Source organism: Corvus kubaryi, unplaced genomic scaffold (genome assembly GCF_017639235.1).
Source record: "Corvus kubaryi isolate FWS band 111438036 unplaced genomic scaffold, C.kubaryi_AGA036_p1.0 132, whole genome shotgun sequence".
NCBI lineage: Eukaryota > Metazoa > Chordata > Aves > Passeriformes > Corvidae > Corvus > Corvus kubaryi.
Window position 1 is genome coordinate 1422749 of NW_024580666.1, and position 18099 is coordinate 1440847.

Below are 18099 nucleotides of genomic sequence, written 5' to 3' on the forward strand. Positions count from 1 at the left end.
AAGCTGTCATTTAAAAACAATTTTTTCTTGTTTTCTTCTGTCTGCATCCACTAGAAAAATACTCTGGAGGAATTTCACTGGGGAATAATTATATCTGCAGGAGACATTTCATTTTAATTACTATCAGGTAGTGATTGGTTTATGATCTGGCACAAAGGCTTGTAATGCACTTTTAAAATATCCTATATAATATCCTGTATAACTGTTTCTATTGCATATATGTATGTGTAATTATCTCTTAATCTTATTTAAACTTTGTTCCAGTGTCTTGTGTTGATGAATATCTCAGGTTTATGTGATTTATGTGGTGTCCTGTATGTTTAGTGTTATTTCTCAATTTACTGACTGTTCTCCTGAGGTTTTCTTTCTCGTTAAACCATAAATTGGATGATCTACTTTTTGTATGTATCATACATTAGATTGTATTTCTGTCATATCCTCTTATGTTAAATTCCTTTGTATGAAAAAAAATCAACAAAAAAACCTGTCCTTTTTGCTGTTTCAGGTGTAAACATTCACAATTTTTAATCACTGGTTGCCTGTCTTTAGAATCCTTCTGTTTTTACAGTATCTTTTTCAGATTACTTTGTTCAAACTGAATGTGTATTATCATCTCAAATACATTGGCATTTTTTTCTTTAATATTCTACCTCACTTTGGATTTTACTGAAGATAATCAGAAAGTGACCACAAGTATTATGAATAGATTTTATGGGGTTTTGAGTTTTCTGTTGGTTTTGTTGGGTTTTTTGCTTTGTTGGTTACTTTTTTCCACAAAACTGTCTGGATTGGGGTCAGTTCTTTGTTTGTTATTTTTTTCTGGATTAATGGCAATAGAAAGTTCCTCTTCCTGAAGAAAGTAGTTCACAGTTCAGTGTAATTGCCATATATTTATCCACGTTGAATTTCACTTGGCACATTCTGCTTATTCTTCCTTCCACATTTTCAGTAATGTTGCAGTATCTTCACATGTTGACATTTACCAAGAGAGATTTTCAGGAGACCTCTGTATGTTCCTTTACTCGTTGAACTTCATGAACTTCCCTTTGGATAGTTTCTGATCAATGCCGCTGGACAATGTATTGCTCCAAAAGGCTTTGTCAAAAATCACGTATTAAGAAGTTTTTGTTAATTATGCAGCTAGGTGATTTAATTAATATCTGAAAAAATTAATGAATTAGAAAGGTTTGACTTAACTATATTGACACTTTACTAACTCAGCTTTATCATCCTTGGAATTTTATGATTTTAATTATTTTCATAATTTTACCTGTAGCTCAGAGAACAAGGCTCACAGGTCCATAATTCCTAGAATTGGTCCTACTATTTTTTTTATAAATAGAGGTACAGTGTTCATCTACCTTCTAGTCATCTGATAGGGTAGTTTATTTTAATGGAAGATTGAAATTTTTTAGCCACTTGGACCTTTTTCTTGCATTATTTTCAAGAATCTGATACAGATTCACACAGGTGTTTGGGCTGTTTCCATATCCAGAAGCTCTTCTTGATGAATTATTTTCTGGTAGTACCTTTTTGAGTGTTTTTACTTGCTCCCTCAATTGTCTTAATTCCTGTGGTTTATGAAGGTTTTTGTATCTAAAGTCATTAATATTTTTTCTTCCCTGTCCTTGCATGTGTGTACTCTCTCATGCTGTTTTCTTGATAACTGCAGTGTTTTTCTTGAAGGATAGTTGTTTTGAAAACTTCCAGACTAAATAGTGTTGGAATATATATAGTTTTGTCTAAATAACCCTTGGAACTTTTTTGGTCCATCTTTCCACAGATAAGGGTATGCCCATGTTTGTGCAGTATCATATATAGGATAGCTAAAACGTAGGTAAGATCTAATCTTCTTTAGTACTTCATTGGACTTACTAATGTTTTATACTTGGAATTGAAGAAGTTAATTTAAATTCTAAAAACATTTCAGCTTGAATGATTTTCAACTTTGCTCTCAGTTTGCTGGCATGGGACTGCTCTGAGCTCTGACTGCTCATGTAGAGGTACCAAGTGTGTTGGTTTTGCTAGTATTCCTAAACATACTTTCCAAATAAAAATGAAAATATTCTGTTTGTTTTCTTTTTTGTTTATTTCTTTGTATATCGGTTTTAGATAATCTCTGTTAGATGCAAAATTAAGATGATAGTGAATTTTGAAGGTGAAGGGGCAGGAGGAGCAGCCTTGCCTTGGTTGCTCAGTAGTGGAGGAGGAACAAGCAAAATGGAGCAGCATTTCAGTCACAGTGTTCAGAGAGTAGAGCTGCCTTTCACTCTTAGCTTCTCTACCTTCTGCCACTTCTGCTATAGGCTGTGGAAGGAACTTTGCTTATCCTCTTCATCATGGAGGAATGAAAGGAGTTTAGTAAGAGAAGTTGCCTACTTGCTTGCATTTTTCTTCATCTCCTTCCTTCTTCTTGCGGAAAACAAAGCCTTCACTAATTTCCTGAGGAGTTTTTTTAAAGAACTGCAGGGAAAATAATACCTGAGGTATTTGAAAAAATGTTGAGACAACAAATTATTACTGTTCACCCCCCTCCCCTGCAAGTAGTGTGTGTGTGTGTCTGTGTTACCCTGCTGTTACCATCTCCAGCACTCATGGGGAAAGCGTTACTCTTTACTACTGTATTGTGTTTTGTCTTTAAGAACCTGATGAGTAGTGTAGGCAAAAGTGGGGACTGAGCTAGACAGGAACTTAGGGTTCACCCCCTTGGTTCTGGCTGTGAGGAGAAACGTTGAAAAATGCATGCATGTTGTCTCATGGGGGGAGGGTTTTTCATGAATAGTTATAACCTGTAGACAGAGTCCTCAAAAGCCAGGGAGCCAGGCATTTGCTCTCACTGAGATGATTTTTATTCCCCTGAAAGTGCTTGGCTAAGGTATGTGAGGAGGATTGTAGAGTCTCGCAGGTGTTTTTAGTAGGAAAACAAAGCTGGCTACTAGCAGTTTCTGTGTCTCCTTACATAACCATGAGTAGAACCTACCAGTAAATTCCCCCTTGTATTTATTGTTTTTCTTGCTCTCCCTCTTTGAACTCTCAAGGTTATTCAGTTATTTTCCTCACAATTTCATTAGGAAATTTGCCAAAAACATCCTTTCTAGGCAGCTGTCTCTGGACCTTTGGAGGCCAGCACTAATGTGCTTCCAGTCTGTAGGGGGTGTTTGGCACAGAATTATGAACTAGGCCTTCATTGCTTTGGGGGAGAGCGGGGAAGAGATCACTAGCATTTTACCACACCCAGGTGCAAATTTTTTGCTGGTCTATGAGCATTCAGAGGCTTTCATCTCATGTTGTACCTGCTTTGTCCCAGTGCAAGGTCTGTTAACAGCAACAAATTGTTGATGTGAGAGAATTACAGTGAAGACTTACTCCTCTGCTGAAGGAAAGCTTTTGTGTGCGTTTGTGTGTGAGGGAGTGACTCCAGCAATCTTAAACTGTTCAGCTGTAATTTTTTAATGAGACATTGATTTGTGTTTTTTTTATTTTAAAGTGGTGCTCAAAGGTGCTGTGGTGTTGTCTGCATGTAATACTTCATGTAAAATTGATCAAAATGTTAAACGTTTTGCCAGAATTAATACTGGGAGGAGTTAAATATATCAGAAAGAGAAAGACGTGCATTTCGGCGCTTTCTTTCATACGCCACTGAACAATATAGGCAACTGCTGTACCGTATGTACATACAATATATTTGTCAGACTAACTGCTTCTCGTGTTTGACTAAACTGTCTCCTTTCAGCCACCCACACAGAATATGCCTATGGGTCCGGGCGGGATGAGTCAGAGCGGCCCTCCCCCACCCCCGCGCTCGCACAACATGTCTTCAGATGGTATGGTAGGTGGGGGCCCTCCTGCACCACACATGCAGAACCAGATGAACGGCCAGATGCCTGGTAAGTTTTTCTCCTCTAAGACATTAACACCAGCGTTGCCTGGCAACTGAAACGACATGGGGGCTCAAGGGATACTAGATTGTTGATGACAAAACTGCTTTGAATGCCCCCGAGTACAAGCTCTCTTAGAGTTTGTTAGCTACAGAGCTACGTGACCTGTATTCAGTGTTTATCAGGCTGCCCTTGGGCTTTGATGTAGCTGACACACAGCATTCCTCTGATGAACAGAACTGGCTAAATTTAGTCTGTTTGAAACCATGCAGTACAGCTGGCTTTAGAGGGCTTACTGGGGAAAGGTATTGGCCTGTGGCTGAGTGAACACAAATCCTTCCATAAAAAGATAATGTGAAATCATTGTAGCTAAATAATTAGATAATATAAAATAGATACGTCTGAAAGAGGGTGTTTCTGATTTGGGTAAATGTTAAAAAAAAAAAGATTGCTTTTACACAGCTTCCACTAATCCCCTGTGTTCTTTATTATTGAAGATGTGTTGAATCGTAAGGGATTTGTAAAGAAATGGCCTCCAGATTATTGTTCTAGGTGTAAATTTTAAGTCAGTTTCTATGCCATTCTGTTTTGTAATAAAAAGAAAAGTACTTGGGAAGACAGAAACAAAGCGCCGAAGGAGGATGATAACATGCCACATTGTACCTACCAATACTGACTTTGGGGTAACTATTCCCTTTAGCAGTCAGATCAGAGTGGAGTAGGCAATGGAAGAGCATGCTTCTTTATATTGAGGCTATTTTCCTGAATTTCCACTTGTAAAATCATACTGCCTGTTTCATGTGAAGTGGCTTTCAGCTTAAAATTGCATTCCCAGGGTTGCTTTTGTTCAGGATCCCTTCCTTTATTTTTTTTTTTTTGGTTATGGAGGAACTTTTCATACAAAAGCTCCTCAAGGTATTGATACTTTCAAGAAAGGAAACTACTGTCAAAGGGTCTTTGAAAATTCGTCTTTCACTGATGACGAGGATAACCTTCATGACAGCAAACACAGTAAATAACTATGCAAAACTTAATACAAAGTAAAAAATATAACGATTGCTGTGGCCTCTAATTTCTGTCCAAATCTTGATAAAATGGACTTGATAATGGCAGCTTTTCTGGAAGAGTGGCTTGAACAGCCTCCAGAGGCCATCTATAAGAAGTGCAATAAAAGATCTAGAGAAGTTAGTTTCATCATACATGTTGGTCATGGTCTGCATTTGGAAGTGTAAAGAGCAATATATGCTGCTCCCTAAGTAGGGCAGAGATACTCTGATTATGGTGTCCTTTATCCATCTAAGATCCATCAGTTCCCATGGAGAATAGCATTGCCTCTCAAAAATCAGTCTCTTTGATCCTCAAGTGTAATCATATTATTGTTATTATAGTGATCTTTTCCAAGGAGAAGGATTACTAAGTCACAATGTGAGCATAATGACTTCACTGCAGAGCCACAGGGGAGAAAAGTCACTCTTTAAACATACATATTTTGTAATTAGATAGAATAAGAAAAGAGCTCTTACGAAAATATGTAAAAGGTAAATAGCTTTGTTTTGGTATTCACCTAGACAGATACTTAAATACAGTTTCCAACTAAGCTTTAATTTAGCCTTTCTTCCAACATATTTCCTTTTATGAATATCTGTTCTTTCCTTCTCAGTTTGAAGTTTTCTCTGAGGATGTGAAGATAAAGAGCTTAGAATGAGGGCATCTCTAATATCAGAAAGGCACACTAAAATCATTTCATAGGTAGGCGTTGGAAAAAGGGAAACAGAATGATCTTGTTAAGTGTATAGCTCAGTTACACATATCTTTTCAAGTATGTGTTAGTTCACCTGTTTGTGAGCCTTTCTGTATTTCACAGAGATGTATGTCTAATAATGTCTGCAGTGTATGCATTTGCTTTCTGGTTTTAGAGCACTTAACTCTGAAGTTTCATAGACATTTGTAATAAAAACCAGATACAGAATCTTAAATATCTGTAGAGATGATCTGTATAAAAGGAGTAAAGTCACTAATCTTCAACAGAGAGAATCCAGGACTGTCATCAGTTGACCAGCCTGGGCAAAATAAAATGCAGGCACTTAAAAATGCCAGCCAAGGATATCAGGTATTACCTGAGCAGGAGCTTCCACAGACCTGAGTATGGGCAGAAGGGTTGATGAGAGGATTAGAAGAACTGCCTAGTGATGATCAGGGCATGAGTCATTTTAAAGTTCTGCTATAGACCTGTCCTATTGCCTGAAGGGCAAAGGATGATTTTTCTTGTGCTTGTGTCCTGGTTAGTACAGAACCTGAAGTGCTGCTGAGGCCCTTAATTGCATCCCCTGACAAATGCGTGTCTGTATCCTCTTGCCAGGGAAGACAGTCATGACAAACCTTTTTCAGCTGGTGATACACTTGAGTGTTATCTGTACCTGTGACAGATTGTGGGTTTTAGCTGAAAAAATTGCTGTCTGAAGAGTTCCTTTGACTGAATTTATGTGATGCAAAGTAAGGGTGATCTCAATTTGGAAGGAGATGATGAACTAAGATGTGCTAGGGGCAGGTTGTCTTCCTGATTTCTTGAGGTTATTTTATCATATGTAAAAAGTTGAAAGATAAGCCTCTCTGTAGGGGTCTCTGACCTTTGTTGTGGCACTGGTAGGTGACCTTCCTAAATAACAGGTTGTCCTGGTTCCGGCCAGAACAGGGTTAATTTTTACAGTAGCCAGGAGGAGGCATGGCCAGGACCTGGAGGTTATTCTAACCTGGTGGAGGTTCTGTGTGGTGAGCAGTTGGCCTGTGAATCCTTTGCATCTTGTACACTGTTACTAATATTGTTGCTGTTACTCTTCTTATTTCATTGCTGTTTCCAGTAAATTGTTCATATCTCAACTTGTAATCTTTACTTTTTGTGCCTCCAGTTCTCCTCTCCAGCCCAACACAGGAGAGTAAATTGGGGGACAGGGGAGTGAGCAAGTGGTGTGTGGTTTGGAGCATTTTAGTGGAAACAGTAAATTCGGGAATAGCATTTCTAAACCAAAACACATGCACTTGTGTGTTCCCAGCAAGTTCTCTCAAAGTCTTCTTTCCTTCCTGCAAATTTAGTCTCAAATGTACTTAGTCTGGATTACAGCTTCTTGGAGGTAATGTGCTGTGCATAGGTGGTTAAGAGGAAAAAAGACTTCTGTTTATACTCAGGATAGATACTTACTCTGCTAACTTTATTATAACACAGATCTAATTAGTATGGCATTTAAAGCAGTTACTTTAAAGTGGGGATACATACTTCATGCCTCATTAATTCACTCACAGTTCATTCATATTCTCTTCTTCCTATTTCATTTATCCATATTAAAAAAAAATCAATTGCTTTGTCCTTATACACGAGAGAACCCCATGAAGTGTTTTGACAAGCTATAAAAAAATTATATGTAAAAGTGTGTTTTTATTATTTTTCATTGGCAAGATTTTTGATACTATGGTCTTAGCTTTTTGTCTCTTTGTTTTCTAGCTTTTTGCTAACAAAACCTCTGATTTTGACCACAGAAAATACACGTACCTCACATTTCATATGACAGCTTTTTCTTATGAGTGCTTTCTCCTGTTTTGGTGCTACCTGAGACATGAAGTGTAAACCAGCCTTTTAGAGAAGATGTTCTATTTTTTCAAGTTACCTCTTGTGATGATTTTTGCCTTCCTCATTTTGCTTCTTACATTATCAGTTTTTAAAAACTTACTCCCATGTGCTGGCCTAACTCTCAGAAATCTGTCATTGACAATGTCTTCCTTTGATCAGAAACAAACAAAGCCACTCCCTGGCCCTAACCTTCTGGCACTAACCCTGTGTATTCCTTCCTTTAATTAGGAAAGGAATTAGGAGAGTAGTCTTCTAGCAGCTCTGCAATGGTAGCTTGGCGCTACAGTAGGAAGCTTTTCTTCACCATAGCTTTACCTAAGAGCACATTCACGATTGAACTCATGGTTAGAGACAATCTCACTTTTTCATAATTAAACTGTCTCCATGTTCTCACTGAATTAGGCACTGAATTCTCACTGAATTAGGCAGTGTTGAATTGAAGAGGGACAGTATAGGCATCTGTGGTATTTTTGTGGGCATAATCCTATTCACCGAACTAGTTTTTCTGTATTTGTGGTGGATCTGCCTTTGTACATTTCAGCAATCTCTGCTCACCTTGTTTTGCAGGAACAGTGAACTGCATGTATGATACCTTTTTCAGCTTTTACAATTTCCTTGACAAAATAGGTTTGTGTTTATTTCAGTAAGGTGTCTTTAAAAGGGCAAGAGGATAAACATATTTTTAAACTTACTCTCTATTTCTTCAGTTTGGCTTTAGTAGCTGTGTTCATTTATCGTTGTTACCTTTTTCTTCTGCATCTTTTTGTTTCAGTCAGTTAGTATGGTCTCTGTGACCATGTGTGCAGCTCTCTATGTCCTTATTTCTTCCTTCATTCTACCCTAGGTCAGTGCAGTTTTTTCATTAGCCAAGGACTTAAGAGCTGTTTACATCTGAAGGCAGAGGGGGGGTGTGTGTGGTTCTTTTTTTTTTTTAATTTTCGCCGGGAAATATGTAAACAAATCAGTACCTTCCTACAGCTCTACTAGCATAGTTTCTTTGAGATTCCTCTTCTTAGAGTTTTCTAGCTTAACAAAAAACCTGTGGCATGTTCAGCAACAGCAGCATCTTCGTGGTGAAATCTGTACATATCAGCATTTGCCTTGTTTACAGTTGACCTGGTCTGTCATGTCCACTGGTTGTACATATTTTCACGAGGTCTTTGTGTGGTGCTTGTCTTGCGCATAATCCATGCATTTCATCTACTTTTTTTACTTGTCATAGTTAATATCCAGTCACAGCTCTTACTAATTTTAGTCCTAGTAGCTGTTCACCTGTTCCACCTAAAGTAATGAGAAGCCTGACCAGATGGTACTGTAATGTTGTACTTGTTAAAATACCCATTGAGAGTAGATGTAATTCAGAGAATAATCCATATTCAACCTGCGTTGTCAAGAAGAAGGGAAATAAAAGGTGAAAAGATGTTGTTGGCTCAACAAGATGGGTGTATTAACGAGTTGCTTTTCCTTTGCCTCTTGACAAGTTGAACTGATAATTTCGAGTCTGTCCTTCCAGTCATCATCCCCCACTCTAGTAATCTGCAAATATAGTTGCAGAATATTGGCTATACAGTATATGATCAAAAATATTAAATAGTCCTTCAGCCGTTTTTATTCTGCATTGTCTCATACGATCTGAATCACTGCAATGCTAGGTCCACTAGAAATCAAAAGCATTGATTTTCTCTTGTGTTGAAATTTTCAACCTTATTTACAAGTGGAAAAGATGCAGCTCATTGTCTGCAACATTTTCCCTTCGTCCTTTTTTCACACCTTTCTCTGATTTCCAAGGTTGTTCTGCGTATGCACAGCACAGGTGGCGTGTTTACCGACATAGGTCACTAAATGCTTTCCATTTACATGTCATTCTTACAAAAAAAGTCATGATTGACGTATCAAAAAAAAAGTCTTAATGTCTTACCATGAAGATTTGTTCTCATTCCCATCTCAGGAGATAAACTCAGGAGTTGTCTTCTTGTCAGGAACAACTTTTGATTAGATTTTTATCTACAAGGGCACTAAAACAGCTCTGTAGAATGAGTTTGGCTCACAGATTTTCTACAAAAGCCTTTGCTGTTGCATCAGTGATCCATGGAGTGCTTGTCACCTTCCTCATTCTTTTATGGGTAACTGTGTAATCATTTGAATGAAAGTTAGCCTAAGTTAACATTTAGTGGTGGATTTGGCACTGTTAAATTTGTTGTTGGACTTGACAATCTTAGTGGTCTTTTCCAACCAAAGTGTTTCTATGATTCTGTGTAATTATGTCAATGTTAATAGTGCCTGTGTTTAAAAATAATCATTAGTTTCAAAAAATTGTCTAGTATGGGTTGTTTGAATATACAGAAATGTTACAGCCTATGTAACAATTACAGCTGATAAGAGTTATCAAGCTGTCTGTTACCCTGGTCTTGTGCAATTCAGGTTGAAATTCAGGCTGTATTATGAAAGTACTAAAAAGACTAGTTTTGTGTATGATACGGATAGAAGATGAGCTATGTGATAATTCACCTTTGTTTTAGTAGCTTTAGCTGCTCAACAAAAGAAAATGTATTTCATAGTAGAGATGAACTTTGTTACTCACTTGCTTATTTTTAAAGTAGGGAAATCACATGCAAACTGTATTTTAAATTTATTTTAATGTAATTGTATTTAATGACTTCTCTTTAGTTTTGTGGTTCTGTATGACTGTTTTCACCTGCTTTTATGATGCTTAATGTACTTTTCCCTGTTTTTCTTTCTGAAGGACCCAACCATATGCCTATGCAAGGACCTGGACCTAACCAGCTCAATATGACAAACAGTTCCATGAATATGCCTTCAAGTAGCCATGGGTCCATGGGTGGCTATAATCACTCAGTGCCATCGTCACAGAGCATGCCAGTGCAGAATCAGATGACAATGAGCCAGGGACAGCCAATGGGCAACTATGGGCCCAGACCAAACATGAATATGCAACCAAACCAAGGTAAGTGAGGTGCTTGTTAGCTTCTGTAAAAGGAAAACATCTTGGGTGCAGATTTTTTTAAAAGGTCTTATGTTGTAGATATCTTTCTCTAAATGCATTTGTATCCTGAGATTGGCTCAGCTGGTTAGAGCATGGTGCTAAGAACACAAAGGTTGTGACTTCAGTCACCATATGGGCCATTTACTTAAGACATGGGCTCAGTGATCCTTGTGGAAGGATCATCTCAGAATAGGATGTGAATATTCTGTACCTATGTTTGGAGGATTCTACATCTCTTTTCTCCCATGTGTCTGTGACTTTTTTTTATTTGCAGACATTGAACTATTTTCAGGTGTTACGTGAGAATCTGGAAATGGATCTAGTTTTGTCAGTTATAAGCTGGAACTGCTGTTTGTCTATCAGACTTTACACTTCTAGCTAAGTGTTACTATCGTTCAGGTTGATAAAAGACATCTCTACTTTTAAGTCTCTCGGTTAAATTGAAAAATTAAAAGTCAGATAGCCCTCAGATTGTTATACCTATTTAGTCTTTGTTTTCTGCTGCATGCTGTTTTTAGCATGGAATGTCTGTTAGTCTTAGAGAAGAAAAATTCAGTACCAGGAACAACTCCGGTACTCCCTACTGCTTTCATGAGATGTCCTTGTGTATATAGTAAAAATCAAAACTAATTTAGTATCTAAGATATTTCCATTGCATAAACCAGTGATGTTTTGGTGTCCTTGTTGAAGTGCAAGGACATTGTGGAATTAAAATATTGCGTTAGAGTCACAGCACAGCAAATTATTAAGTTGTATATGTACTGCATATTCTTATAGATGTGCTTTACAAGTCAGCAAGCAGTATTTTCAGCTTACCTGTTAAGTCTGTTTACTGCACTGGATCTGTACATAGCACCTGCTAGAAGACATATGACAAACCGAAGCTCCACTTTTTTATATGTAGAGACCATCTGTTCCTGAGGTGTACAGACAGACCAGGTCATACTGATCGGTTTGATTATTAGGCTACAGAAAGGTGCAAAACAGACAAAAGACTAACTTAATGAGAGGCTAAAAATAAGTCATGATGAAACAGCTGTTTCTGCACTTTTCTTACCAGTAGAAAAAGTGGGAAGTCTGAGTCCTTCAACATCCATATTGTTAATAGCATTTTTCTTAAAATACAACAGCAGAAGAAACAAAAGGTAGGCACATAGCAGAGGAAACCATCACAAGCGGGAATATTTATGCATCTCTCTGAACTGGCAAGTTATCTCGGTGTTCTGTACAATACACAATGTAGTAATTTTGTACACGTTGTAAGATGCTTTGAAAAAGCCCTGTGCCAGTTCAGTTCAGGTTTTTTAGTTGCAGAGTTAGCAATAATTATGTAGCAGTATGTGTGAGGGAGCCATCTAGTAAGTCACTCTACAGAAAACAATTTTGTGTGACTGGCCTAAAATTTAGGAGATGATTCCATCTCAAAGTAGCATTCTTTACTCTTCCTCGTAATATTCCCCTGTTGTGTTTTCTGTACTCTGTCAAACTTGAAAATTGGTTATTAGAAGTTAAGCAGAAATAAACTTAAAAGATTTCTGTTCTGAACAAGTAATGGTACTGAAGTGACTTTGGGGATTAAAGAATAAAACAGTATTAACCAAATTATAGGTTCAAGAACAAGAGCAAAATCTTTAGTTAGAACAATGGTCCCATTGCCATTAGGGCCACACAAACTTTTGCATTGTGTAATTCTAATTCTGCCAAGTTTTGACCCTTTAGGCTGAGACTTTTTCCATTCCAAGTGTCTGCTTCAAGGCTGGTTCTGTTTTTTGCAGAGGTTTCACAGAAGTAGAGGGCTGTAGGATGAAAAATTACATTCTTCAAAATGTTTCAGTGTCTCACAAAAACAGTAGTAAACAGAGCACTTAATATATAAATGTAGGAATGCAAGTGCCGCTTTAGAGCAAGGCTTTGAAACTTGTGTGTTATGCAAGCCAAGTGCTATTTGCTGTTAAGTGAAAATACTGTTCCAAGTATCTGTGAGAGAGGAAGTCTTAAGTCTGAAGATGTGCATGTTTGTTATTTTGATCTAAGATGATTCCCAGTCAGGTCTGCTTAATACATTTCCTCCATTTTCTACTCTTAGTTGTTACATGTGTATTGAAATTTGATGACAAATTAGAGGAATTATTTTTGTATCTTCACTCTCTTGTGACTCCAAGCCAGGCAGAGAACGACAGAGGAATCTGTGAGACCATGAGAGATTTAGATAGGTAGCCAAGCCCCAGTCTGGCTGGGCAGAGGTCTCAGCCAAGCATGGCGACTTCAGGCTTCTGACCTAAGTGAAGAAGCAAGAATGAGCTGCTAGGAAATGCACTCAGTGCAGTTTAACAGAAGGGGAATAAACAGATTGTGGCTCAAAGATTTCTTAGTTGTGCAAGAATTCAGAAACAGAAATGAACCAAAATTTCTGAACCTCAGTGTTGTTGTCAGGAGACATTTGTGAGCCCCTAAGCATGTTTTGTTTCTTTGTCTTACAGGAGTGATTCATACTGAAAATGAGAGATCCTACTACATCTGTCAGTTAATAACAGCACTAGCTAAATTCAATGCTAAATATTCTGCAAGATGAGATCTTAGCATCTCAAGTTGGCTGTTAAAAATCAGTAGATGTTTTTGACCTTAATCTTTCTTTATGTGGGTTCCTCAGCTGTAGAGAAATGATGTGATGGTAAGATTACGATACCATCTGATTTCACAGGAGAGTTATGAAAGTATATTCATTATGAAGATTTGGACAGATTACTTATGGGTGCCATAAGAAAACCATGAATAAATTAATAATTCTGTCTTCAGTGTTGGACTAGGCGTCACATCTCACATGGACTATTAGGAAGAAACAAAATACTGAAGTAGTTTTTCAGTGAGTAATACCTACTGTACTGAATGAAGCCAGTACTTCCAGGGGGAAAAAAACATACTATTATATAATATATAAAGCCATCATAACACTCAGAAAGGCTTGATCAACACCTGGGTGGCTTTAGCATAACCTTTTTATGTGCACTTGCTACCAAAACATCTTGCTGTATATACACCTTGTGAGGCAGATGGTGTTAGCAAGAAAAAAATGAAAAAGTGCTAATTGAGAAATAAAATGCATAGTAACAGAACCCTTTGCTGGATTTACTTCCTGTATCCACTTTGTATTCATTATTGATTTGCACTAGTTATAAAATGCTAGCCAGAGGAATACCTTAAATGAGAAGCAAAGTTTTCATGGTATTGATTTTACAGTCAGTCTAGTTTAAAAGAGGAATTCAAGTAATTTTGGACTTAGAAAGCAGAATGTTTTAAGTGGAAGATTCTGTAGATGACTCTTCGTTGAAAAGTTATTACAGCAGCCTGGGACATCTGCAAGGAATATTGGTTACATTTTTGGAAAAGATAGGAAGCAGAAGGAACTGATTGAATGTGGAAGAAACTGTTCTTACGGGTACATTTCTTGTGTATGGTAAACTACTTAGGTTGAAAAAAATCACAAGTGTGGCCAATTTTTGACTTTTGGGAGGGGAGATGTAAGCATGATTTTTCTGAAACCTGAAACTTGCATGGAAATTCCTCTTTTTTTATGTTGAACAAATCTTTCACATCCGGGGAATAATATTTAATAGTAGAATGAATACATTTTACAAGAACCAAGACATTGTAGCTTGGCCATCTCAGAAACTCTGTTTCTCAGATACTTTTGCTACACGTGGCCATCCCAGAGACTGTGTTTTTCAGATCCTTTTGCTGGGATTCCATCCCCTTGCCAGAAGAGTTTGGCGGAAAGTTGCCAAGCTCCCAGTCTCTATTTAATGAGCATTATATTATATGTTGCCTGTGGTAAGGGAAGGGAACTAATTTACAGGTGAACTCTACAGGACAATATCATGTTGACTCAGTCATTTGCAGGAGACCACTTGTCAAATCTGGTGCTGAGATTTTTTAATGACAGTTTCATTTATATGAACTTAGAAAAAAATCCATTAAAATTTCAGAGCTCTTTCACTTACAGGCAAATAAGAAGCAAATACAAAGCTATGGAAAGAGTAGAGATGAGGCAGATGCAGATTCCTGTTCTTTTGTTGCTACATAAAGGAACATAAAGATAGGAACATCCGATGTTAGCTAAAATATGAATGTATTCAGGGTGTCGCAGACCAGGATAAAGTGATTTCTGAGTTTGAGTACCTTTTGCAAATGTCTTGCCATCTGTTCACTCCCATGTAAGCTGAGACTGTTAGGTTTCAGTACCTTGACTGCTTACAGTAGTCAAGCTGTTACAGAGAAGGCAGGGCAATCTCAGGTTTTTTTGACATCTAACCTATTAAAGGGAAATAAAATTGCCTTCACATTCTGAAACAACATCATGCTATAGCTGGATTTGTAGGATGTCTAGCTGTAGAAGACACTGTAGTTTTGTCATGAAAAAACGAAAGATACAAACAGCTGCCACAGAGCTTGTGCTTTCATCTTCTTTCCCTAGGGTAAAACATGAAAGGCAGTGTTGGTAACTAAGGAATTTTTTGTATCACATTTTATGGACTAGTTTTTTTTAAAATATACCTGAAATTATGTTTTGGTTTGAGATTAAAAGTTTGTGGAGTAAGGTAGTGTGGAGGAGTGTCTACTGTCTTTAATTTGCAGCCTAGGTTATACATTAGGAGTAGCAAAAAGTTTTGTATCCTCAAGGTCTTTTGAGATAATGTTTAAACTGCATCTGGTGTTAAAACACCTTTAGGATGGTGCTTCATTTGACTAAGCACATCTGAATTGTAGTGTTTGTCATGTTAAATTGACCCTACGGTATAGTTTCTAAGATAGCTCTCACAAGACTTAAAACCATCACTTAAAAAAACAAGCATTTTTTTTAAACATGTAGAAAAACATCGAAAAGTTTTTGCTGAGGGTTGCTGCAGTGGTACATATTTTGTTAGTTTTGTAACAGTAGACACAGTGATGAGATTGCTGATGGTAGGTGTAGCATGGTGGGCTTTGCTGATACTCTAGATACAGATATCCAGTTGCTTCATCCATGCCAAGTGCACATTTTAAAATGCCTAAAGAACCGACCTCTGAGCAACACAACCATCATAATTTGGAAGACTGAAGAAGCAATAGCTTGTACTGCTGCTTTTTGGTCTTACCCACCTGTTCCCATTGCTCTTTAGTCAGAACAGCAGAGTCACCAGTTCATTTGTGAGTGTGGTTCCTCACTTCTCTGCTTCTTCAGAACGTTCAACCACATCAGCACTTACTCTTGTCCTCTCATAGCATTTCCCACCAGTATCTGAGATTCAGCGTAAGGGACAATGCCAAGGAGACATTTTTAAACCACTAAACTTTTCTGGAGCTCTTTCATCCTCTGCACTTCTGGTCTCAGATTTGTTAGCTTTATCTGGGACTTACTTTCAGTTTGTATTTCTGTTTCTTTCTATTTATCTTACCTGTGTGAAGACTAGGTTGTCAGTTTCTAAAAGTCCTTTCCTGTCAGGAGACTGCCACTGCGTCACTGTACTTACAAGAAGGTCAGGTAGTAGTCCATTTTTGCTTTAATCTACCTACCTTTTCTTCCCTGTACATGAGGCCTCTGTAGGAGATCCTGGCTGGAGCAGAAGTTACTTTTTTTCCTTAACTGCTCGTTTCAAAGTTGTCTACACCTACTAAACAAATATGTGTATTCTTGATAATGTAGGCTAGTTAAATTCTGTACTTCCACATTTTACAGAGATAATCGTAACACAGTATTTCTTTGGATGCATTTTGAACTCTGTACAAATCAGATACTTTGTCCTCTCTGGATTAAATAATTTTAGAAATTCACAAAAAAAGAGTTTCTATAGAGAGTTTTTGAAAGCAGTGAGCATTCTCTTGCAGCTCGCAGTTTTGAGGGCTTTGTATATGAGAGTCTTATCTCCAGGTCTGGAAGAGATCATGACTTCCACCAAATGTAGTTTGTTGTGACCTGATGAGAGATTCAAGAGCTGTGTTTCAGGGTGCTTGTAAAAATATGTGCGACAAATATTAGAAAGCATTATAGAATCATTGAATGGTTTGGGTTGGGGTTGGAAGGGACCTGAAACACTATGTAGTTCCAGTCTCCCTGCCTGTGCTACAGCTAGCTCAGGTTGCTCAGAGCCCCATCCATCCTGGTCTTGAACGCATCCAGGGATGGGACATCCACAACTTCTGTGGGCAGCCTGTTCCAGTGCCTCACCACCCTCAAAGTAAAGAATTTCTTCCTTATATCCGATCTGTACACACCTGCTTTCAATTTAAATCCATTGCCCCTTGTTCTGTCACTATCTGCCTGTATAAAAAGTCCATCTCCCTTGCTTTTGTAAGGCCCCTTAAAATACTGGAAAGCCACAGTGAGGTCTTCCTGTACCCTTCTCTTACCCATGCTCTCTCAGCGTTTCCTTATAGCTCTATCCCTCTGATCATCCTTGTGGCCTTCCTCTAGACTCGCTCCGACAGGTCTGTGTCTTTCCTGTGCTGGGCACCCCAGAGCTGGATACGGCACTCTGGGTGGGCTCTCACCACAGCAGAGTAGAGGGGCAGAATCACCTCCCTTAACCTCCTGGCCATGTTTTTCATGCAGCCCAGGATACAGTTGGTTTTTTGGGCTGCAGGCCCACATTGCCAGATCATACCCAGCTTTTCCTCAATGCAAACCCCCAAGATCTTGTCAGGGCTGCTGTCAGTGAGCTTCCCACTCTGTACTCACGTCTGGGTTTGCCCCAACCCAGGTGCTGCATCTTGCCCTTGGACTTGTTGAAATTCATGAAGTTCTCTTGGGCCCACTTCTCAAGTTTTTCCATATCCAAGTAGATAATGAATTAATAGTTGTTAAGTTTTTTATTAAGTTTCGGGATTTTATGTCATATTAAGTATTACATGATGAATAAATGTAGCTTTCTCCTAGGCGAGATTTTTCAAATGGAGGAGTAAATTCAAAGTCCTCTCATCCCTCAAAACTACTGCATAAAATGGTTATGTTCCATGAGGCAGTAGAGACCATGGTGGTTCTTTTAGGTATCTTCTTAATAGGAAGAACTAAACTGGAAGGAAGCCAGGCTGTCTGTTATGAACACAACACACAGCCTGATACAGGGTAGTGAATTCTCATTGTGGCTCTACAAAGCGTTAATGAAGTTCTAATTTAAAAAGCAAACAGAAAATCTCTACATTGCACCATGGGGACCCAACACATTTTATCACATTGTATTGTGACTAATATTAATATTGTTAATTAACAAGCTTTCTTGAGATCTAGGAATATTATGGCAACAAGTTTCTATTTTTTTTTCAAGGCTGCCTAATGTTTCTCAGTACCTCCAAACAGAGGAGCAGTGAAATGAAATAATCTAAATTATCTACTCGTTTAGAAGATCAAAAAAGGAAGTGTATTTTGCCAATAATTAAAATAAGTACATCTCAATTTAACCCTTTTTTTTTTTTTTTTTACTTTAAAATTGGGACACAGAAACTTGCCATACTGAAGGATAGAAGCATAACTGGATCTTCTTAAGAATGGCCAATATTTATTTTTAGAGGAGAATGAAGCTTAGGCCACTTTACTTCTCAGTAAGAGATCCCACGCAGGGGTT

The 18099-nt window shown here is 38.0% G+C and overlaps 1 protein-coding gene across 4 annotated transcripts in view; it reads left to right on the forward strand.

The window, feature by feature from the left end:
- SS18 (SS18 subunit of BAF chromatin remodeling complex) overlaps positions 1-18099 on the forward strand; it is a 49781-nt gene that overhangs the window by 19186 nt on the left and 12496 nt on the right. For all 4 annotated transcript variants that reach the window (XM_042029479.1, XM_042029503.1, XM_042029493.1 and 1 more), the window contains exons 4-5: positions 3734-3887; positions 10244-10465. In XM_042029479.1, the coding sequence (XP_041885413.1) occupies positions 3734-3887; positions 10244-10465 (376 nt within the window). The remainder of the gene's footprint in view (positions 1-3733; positions 3888-10243; positions 10466-18099) is intronic.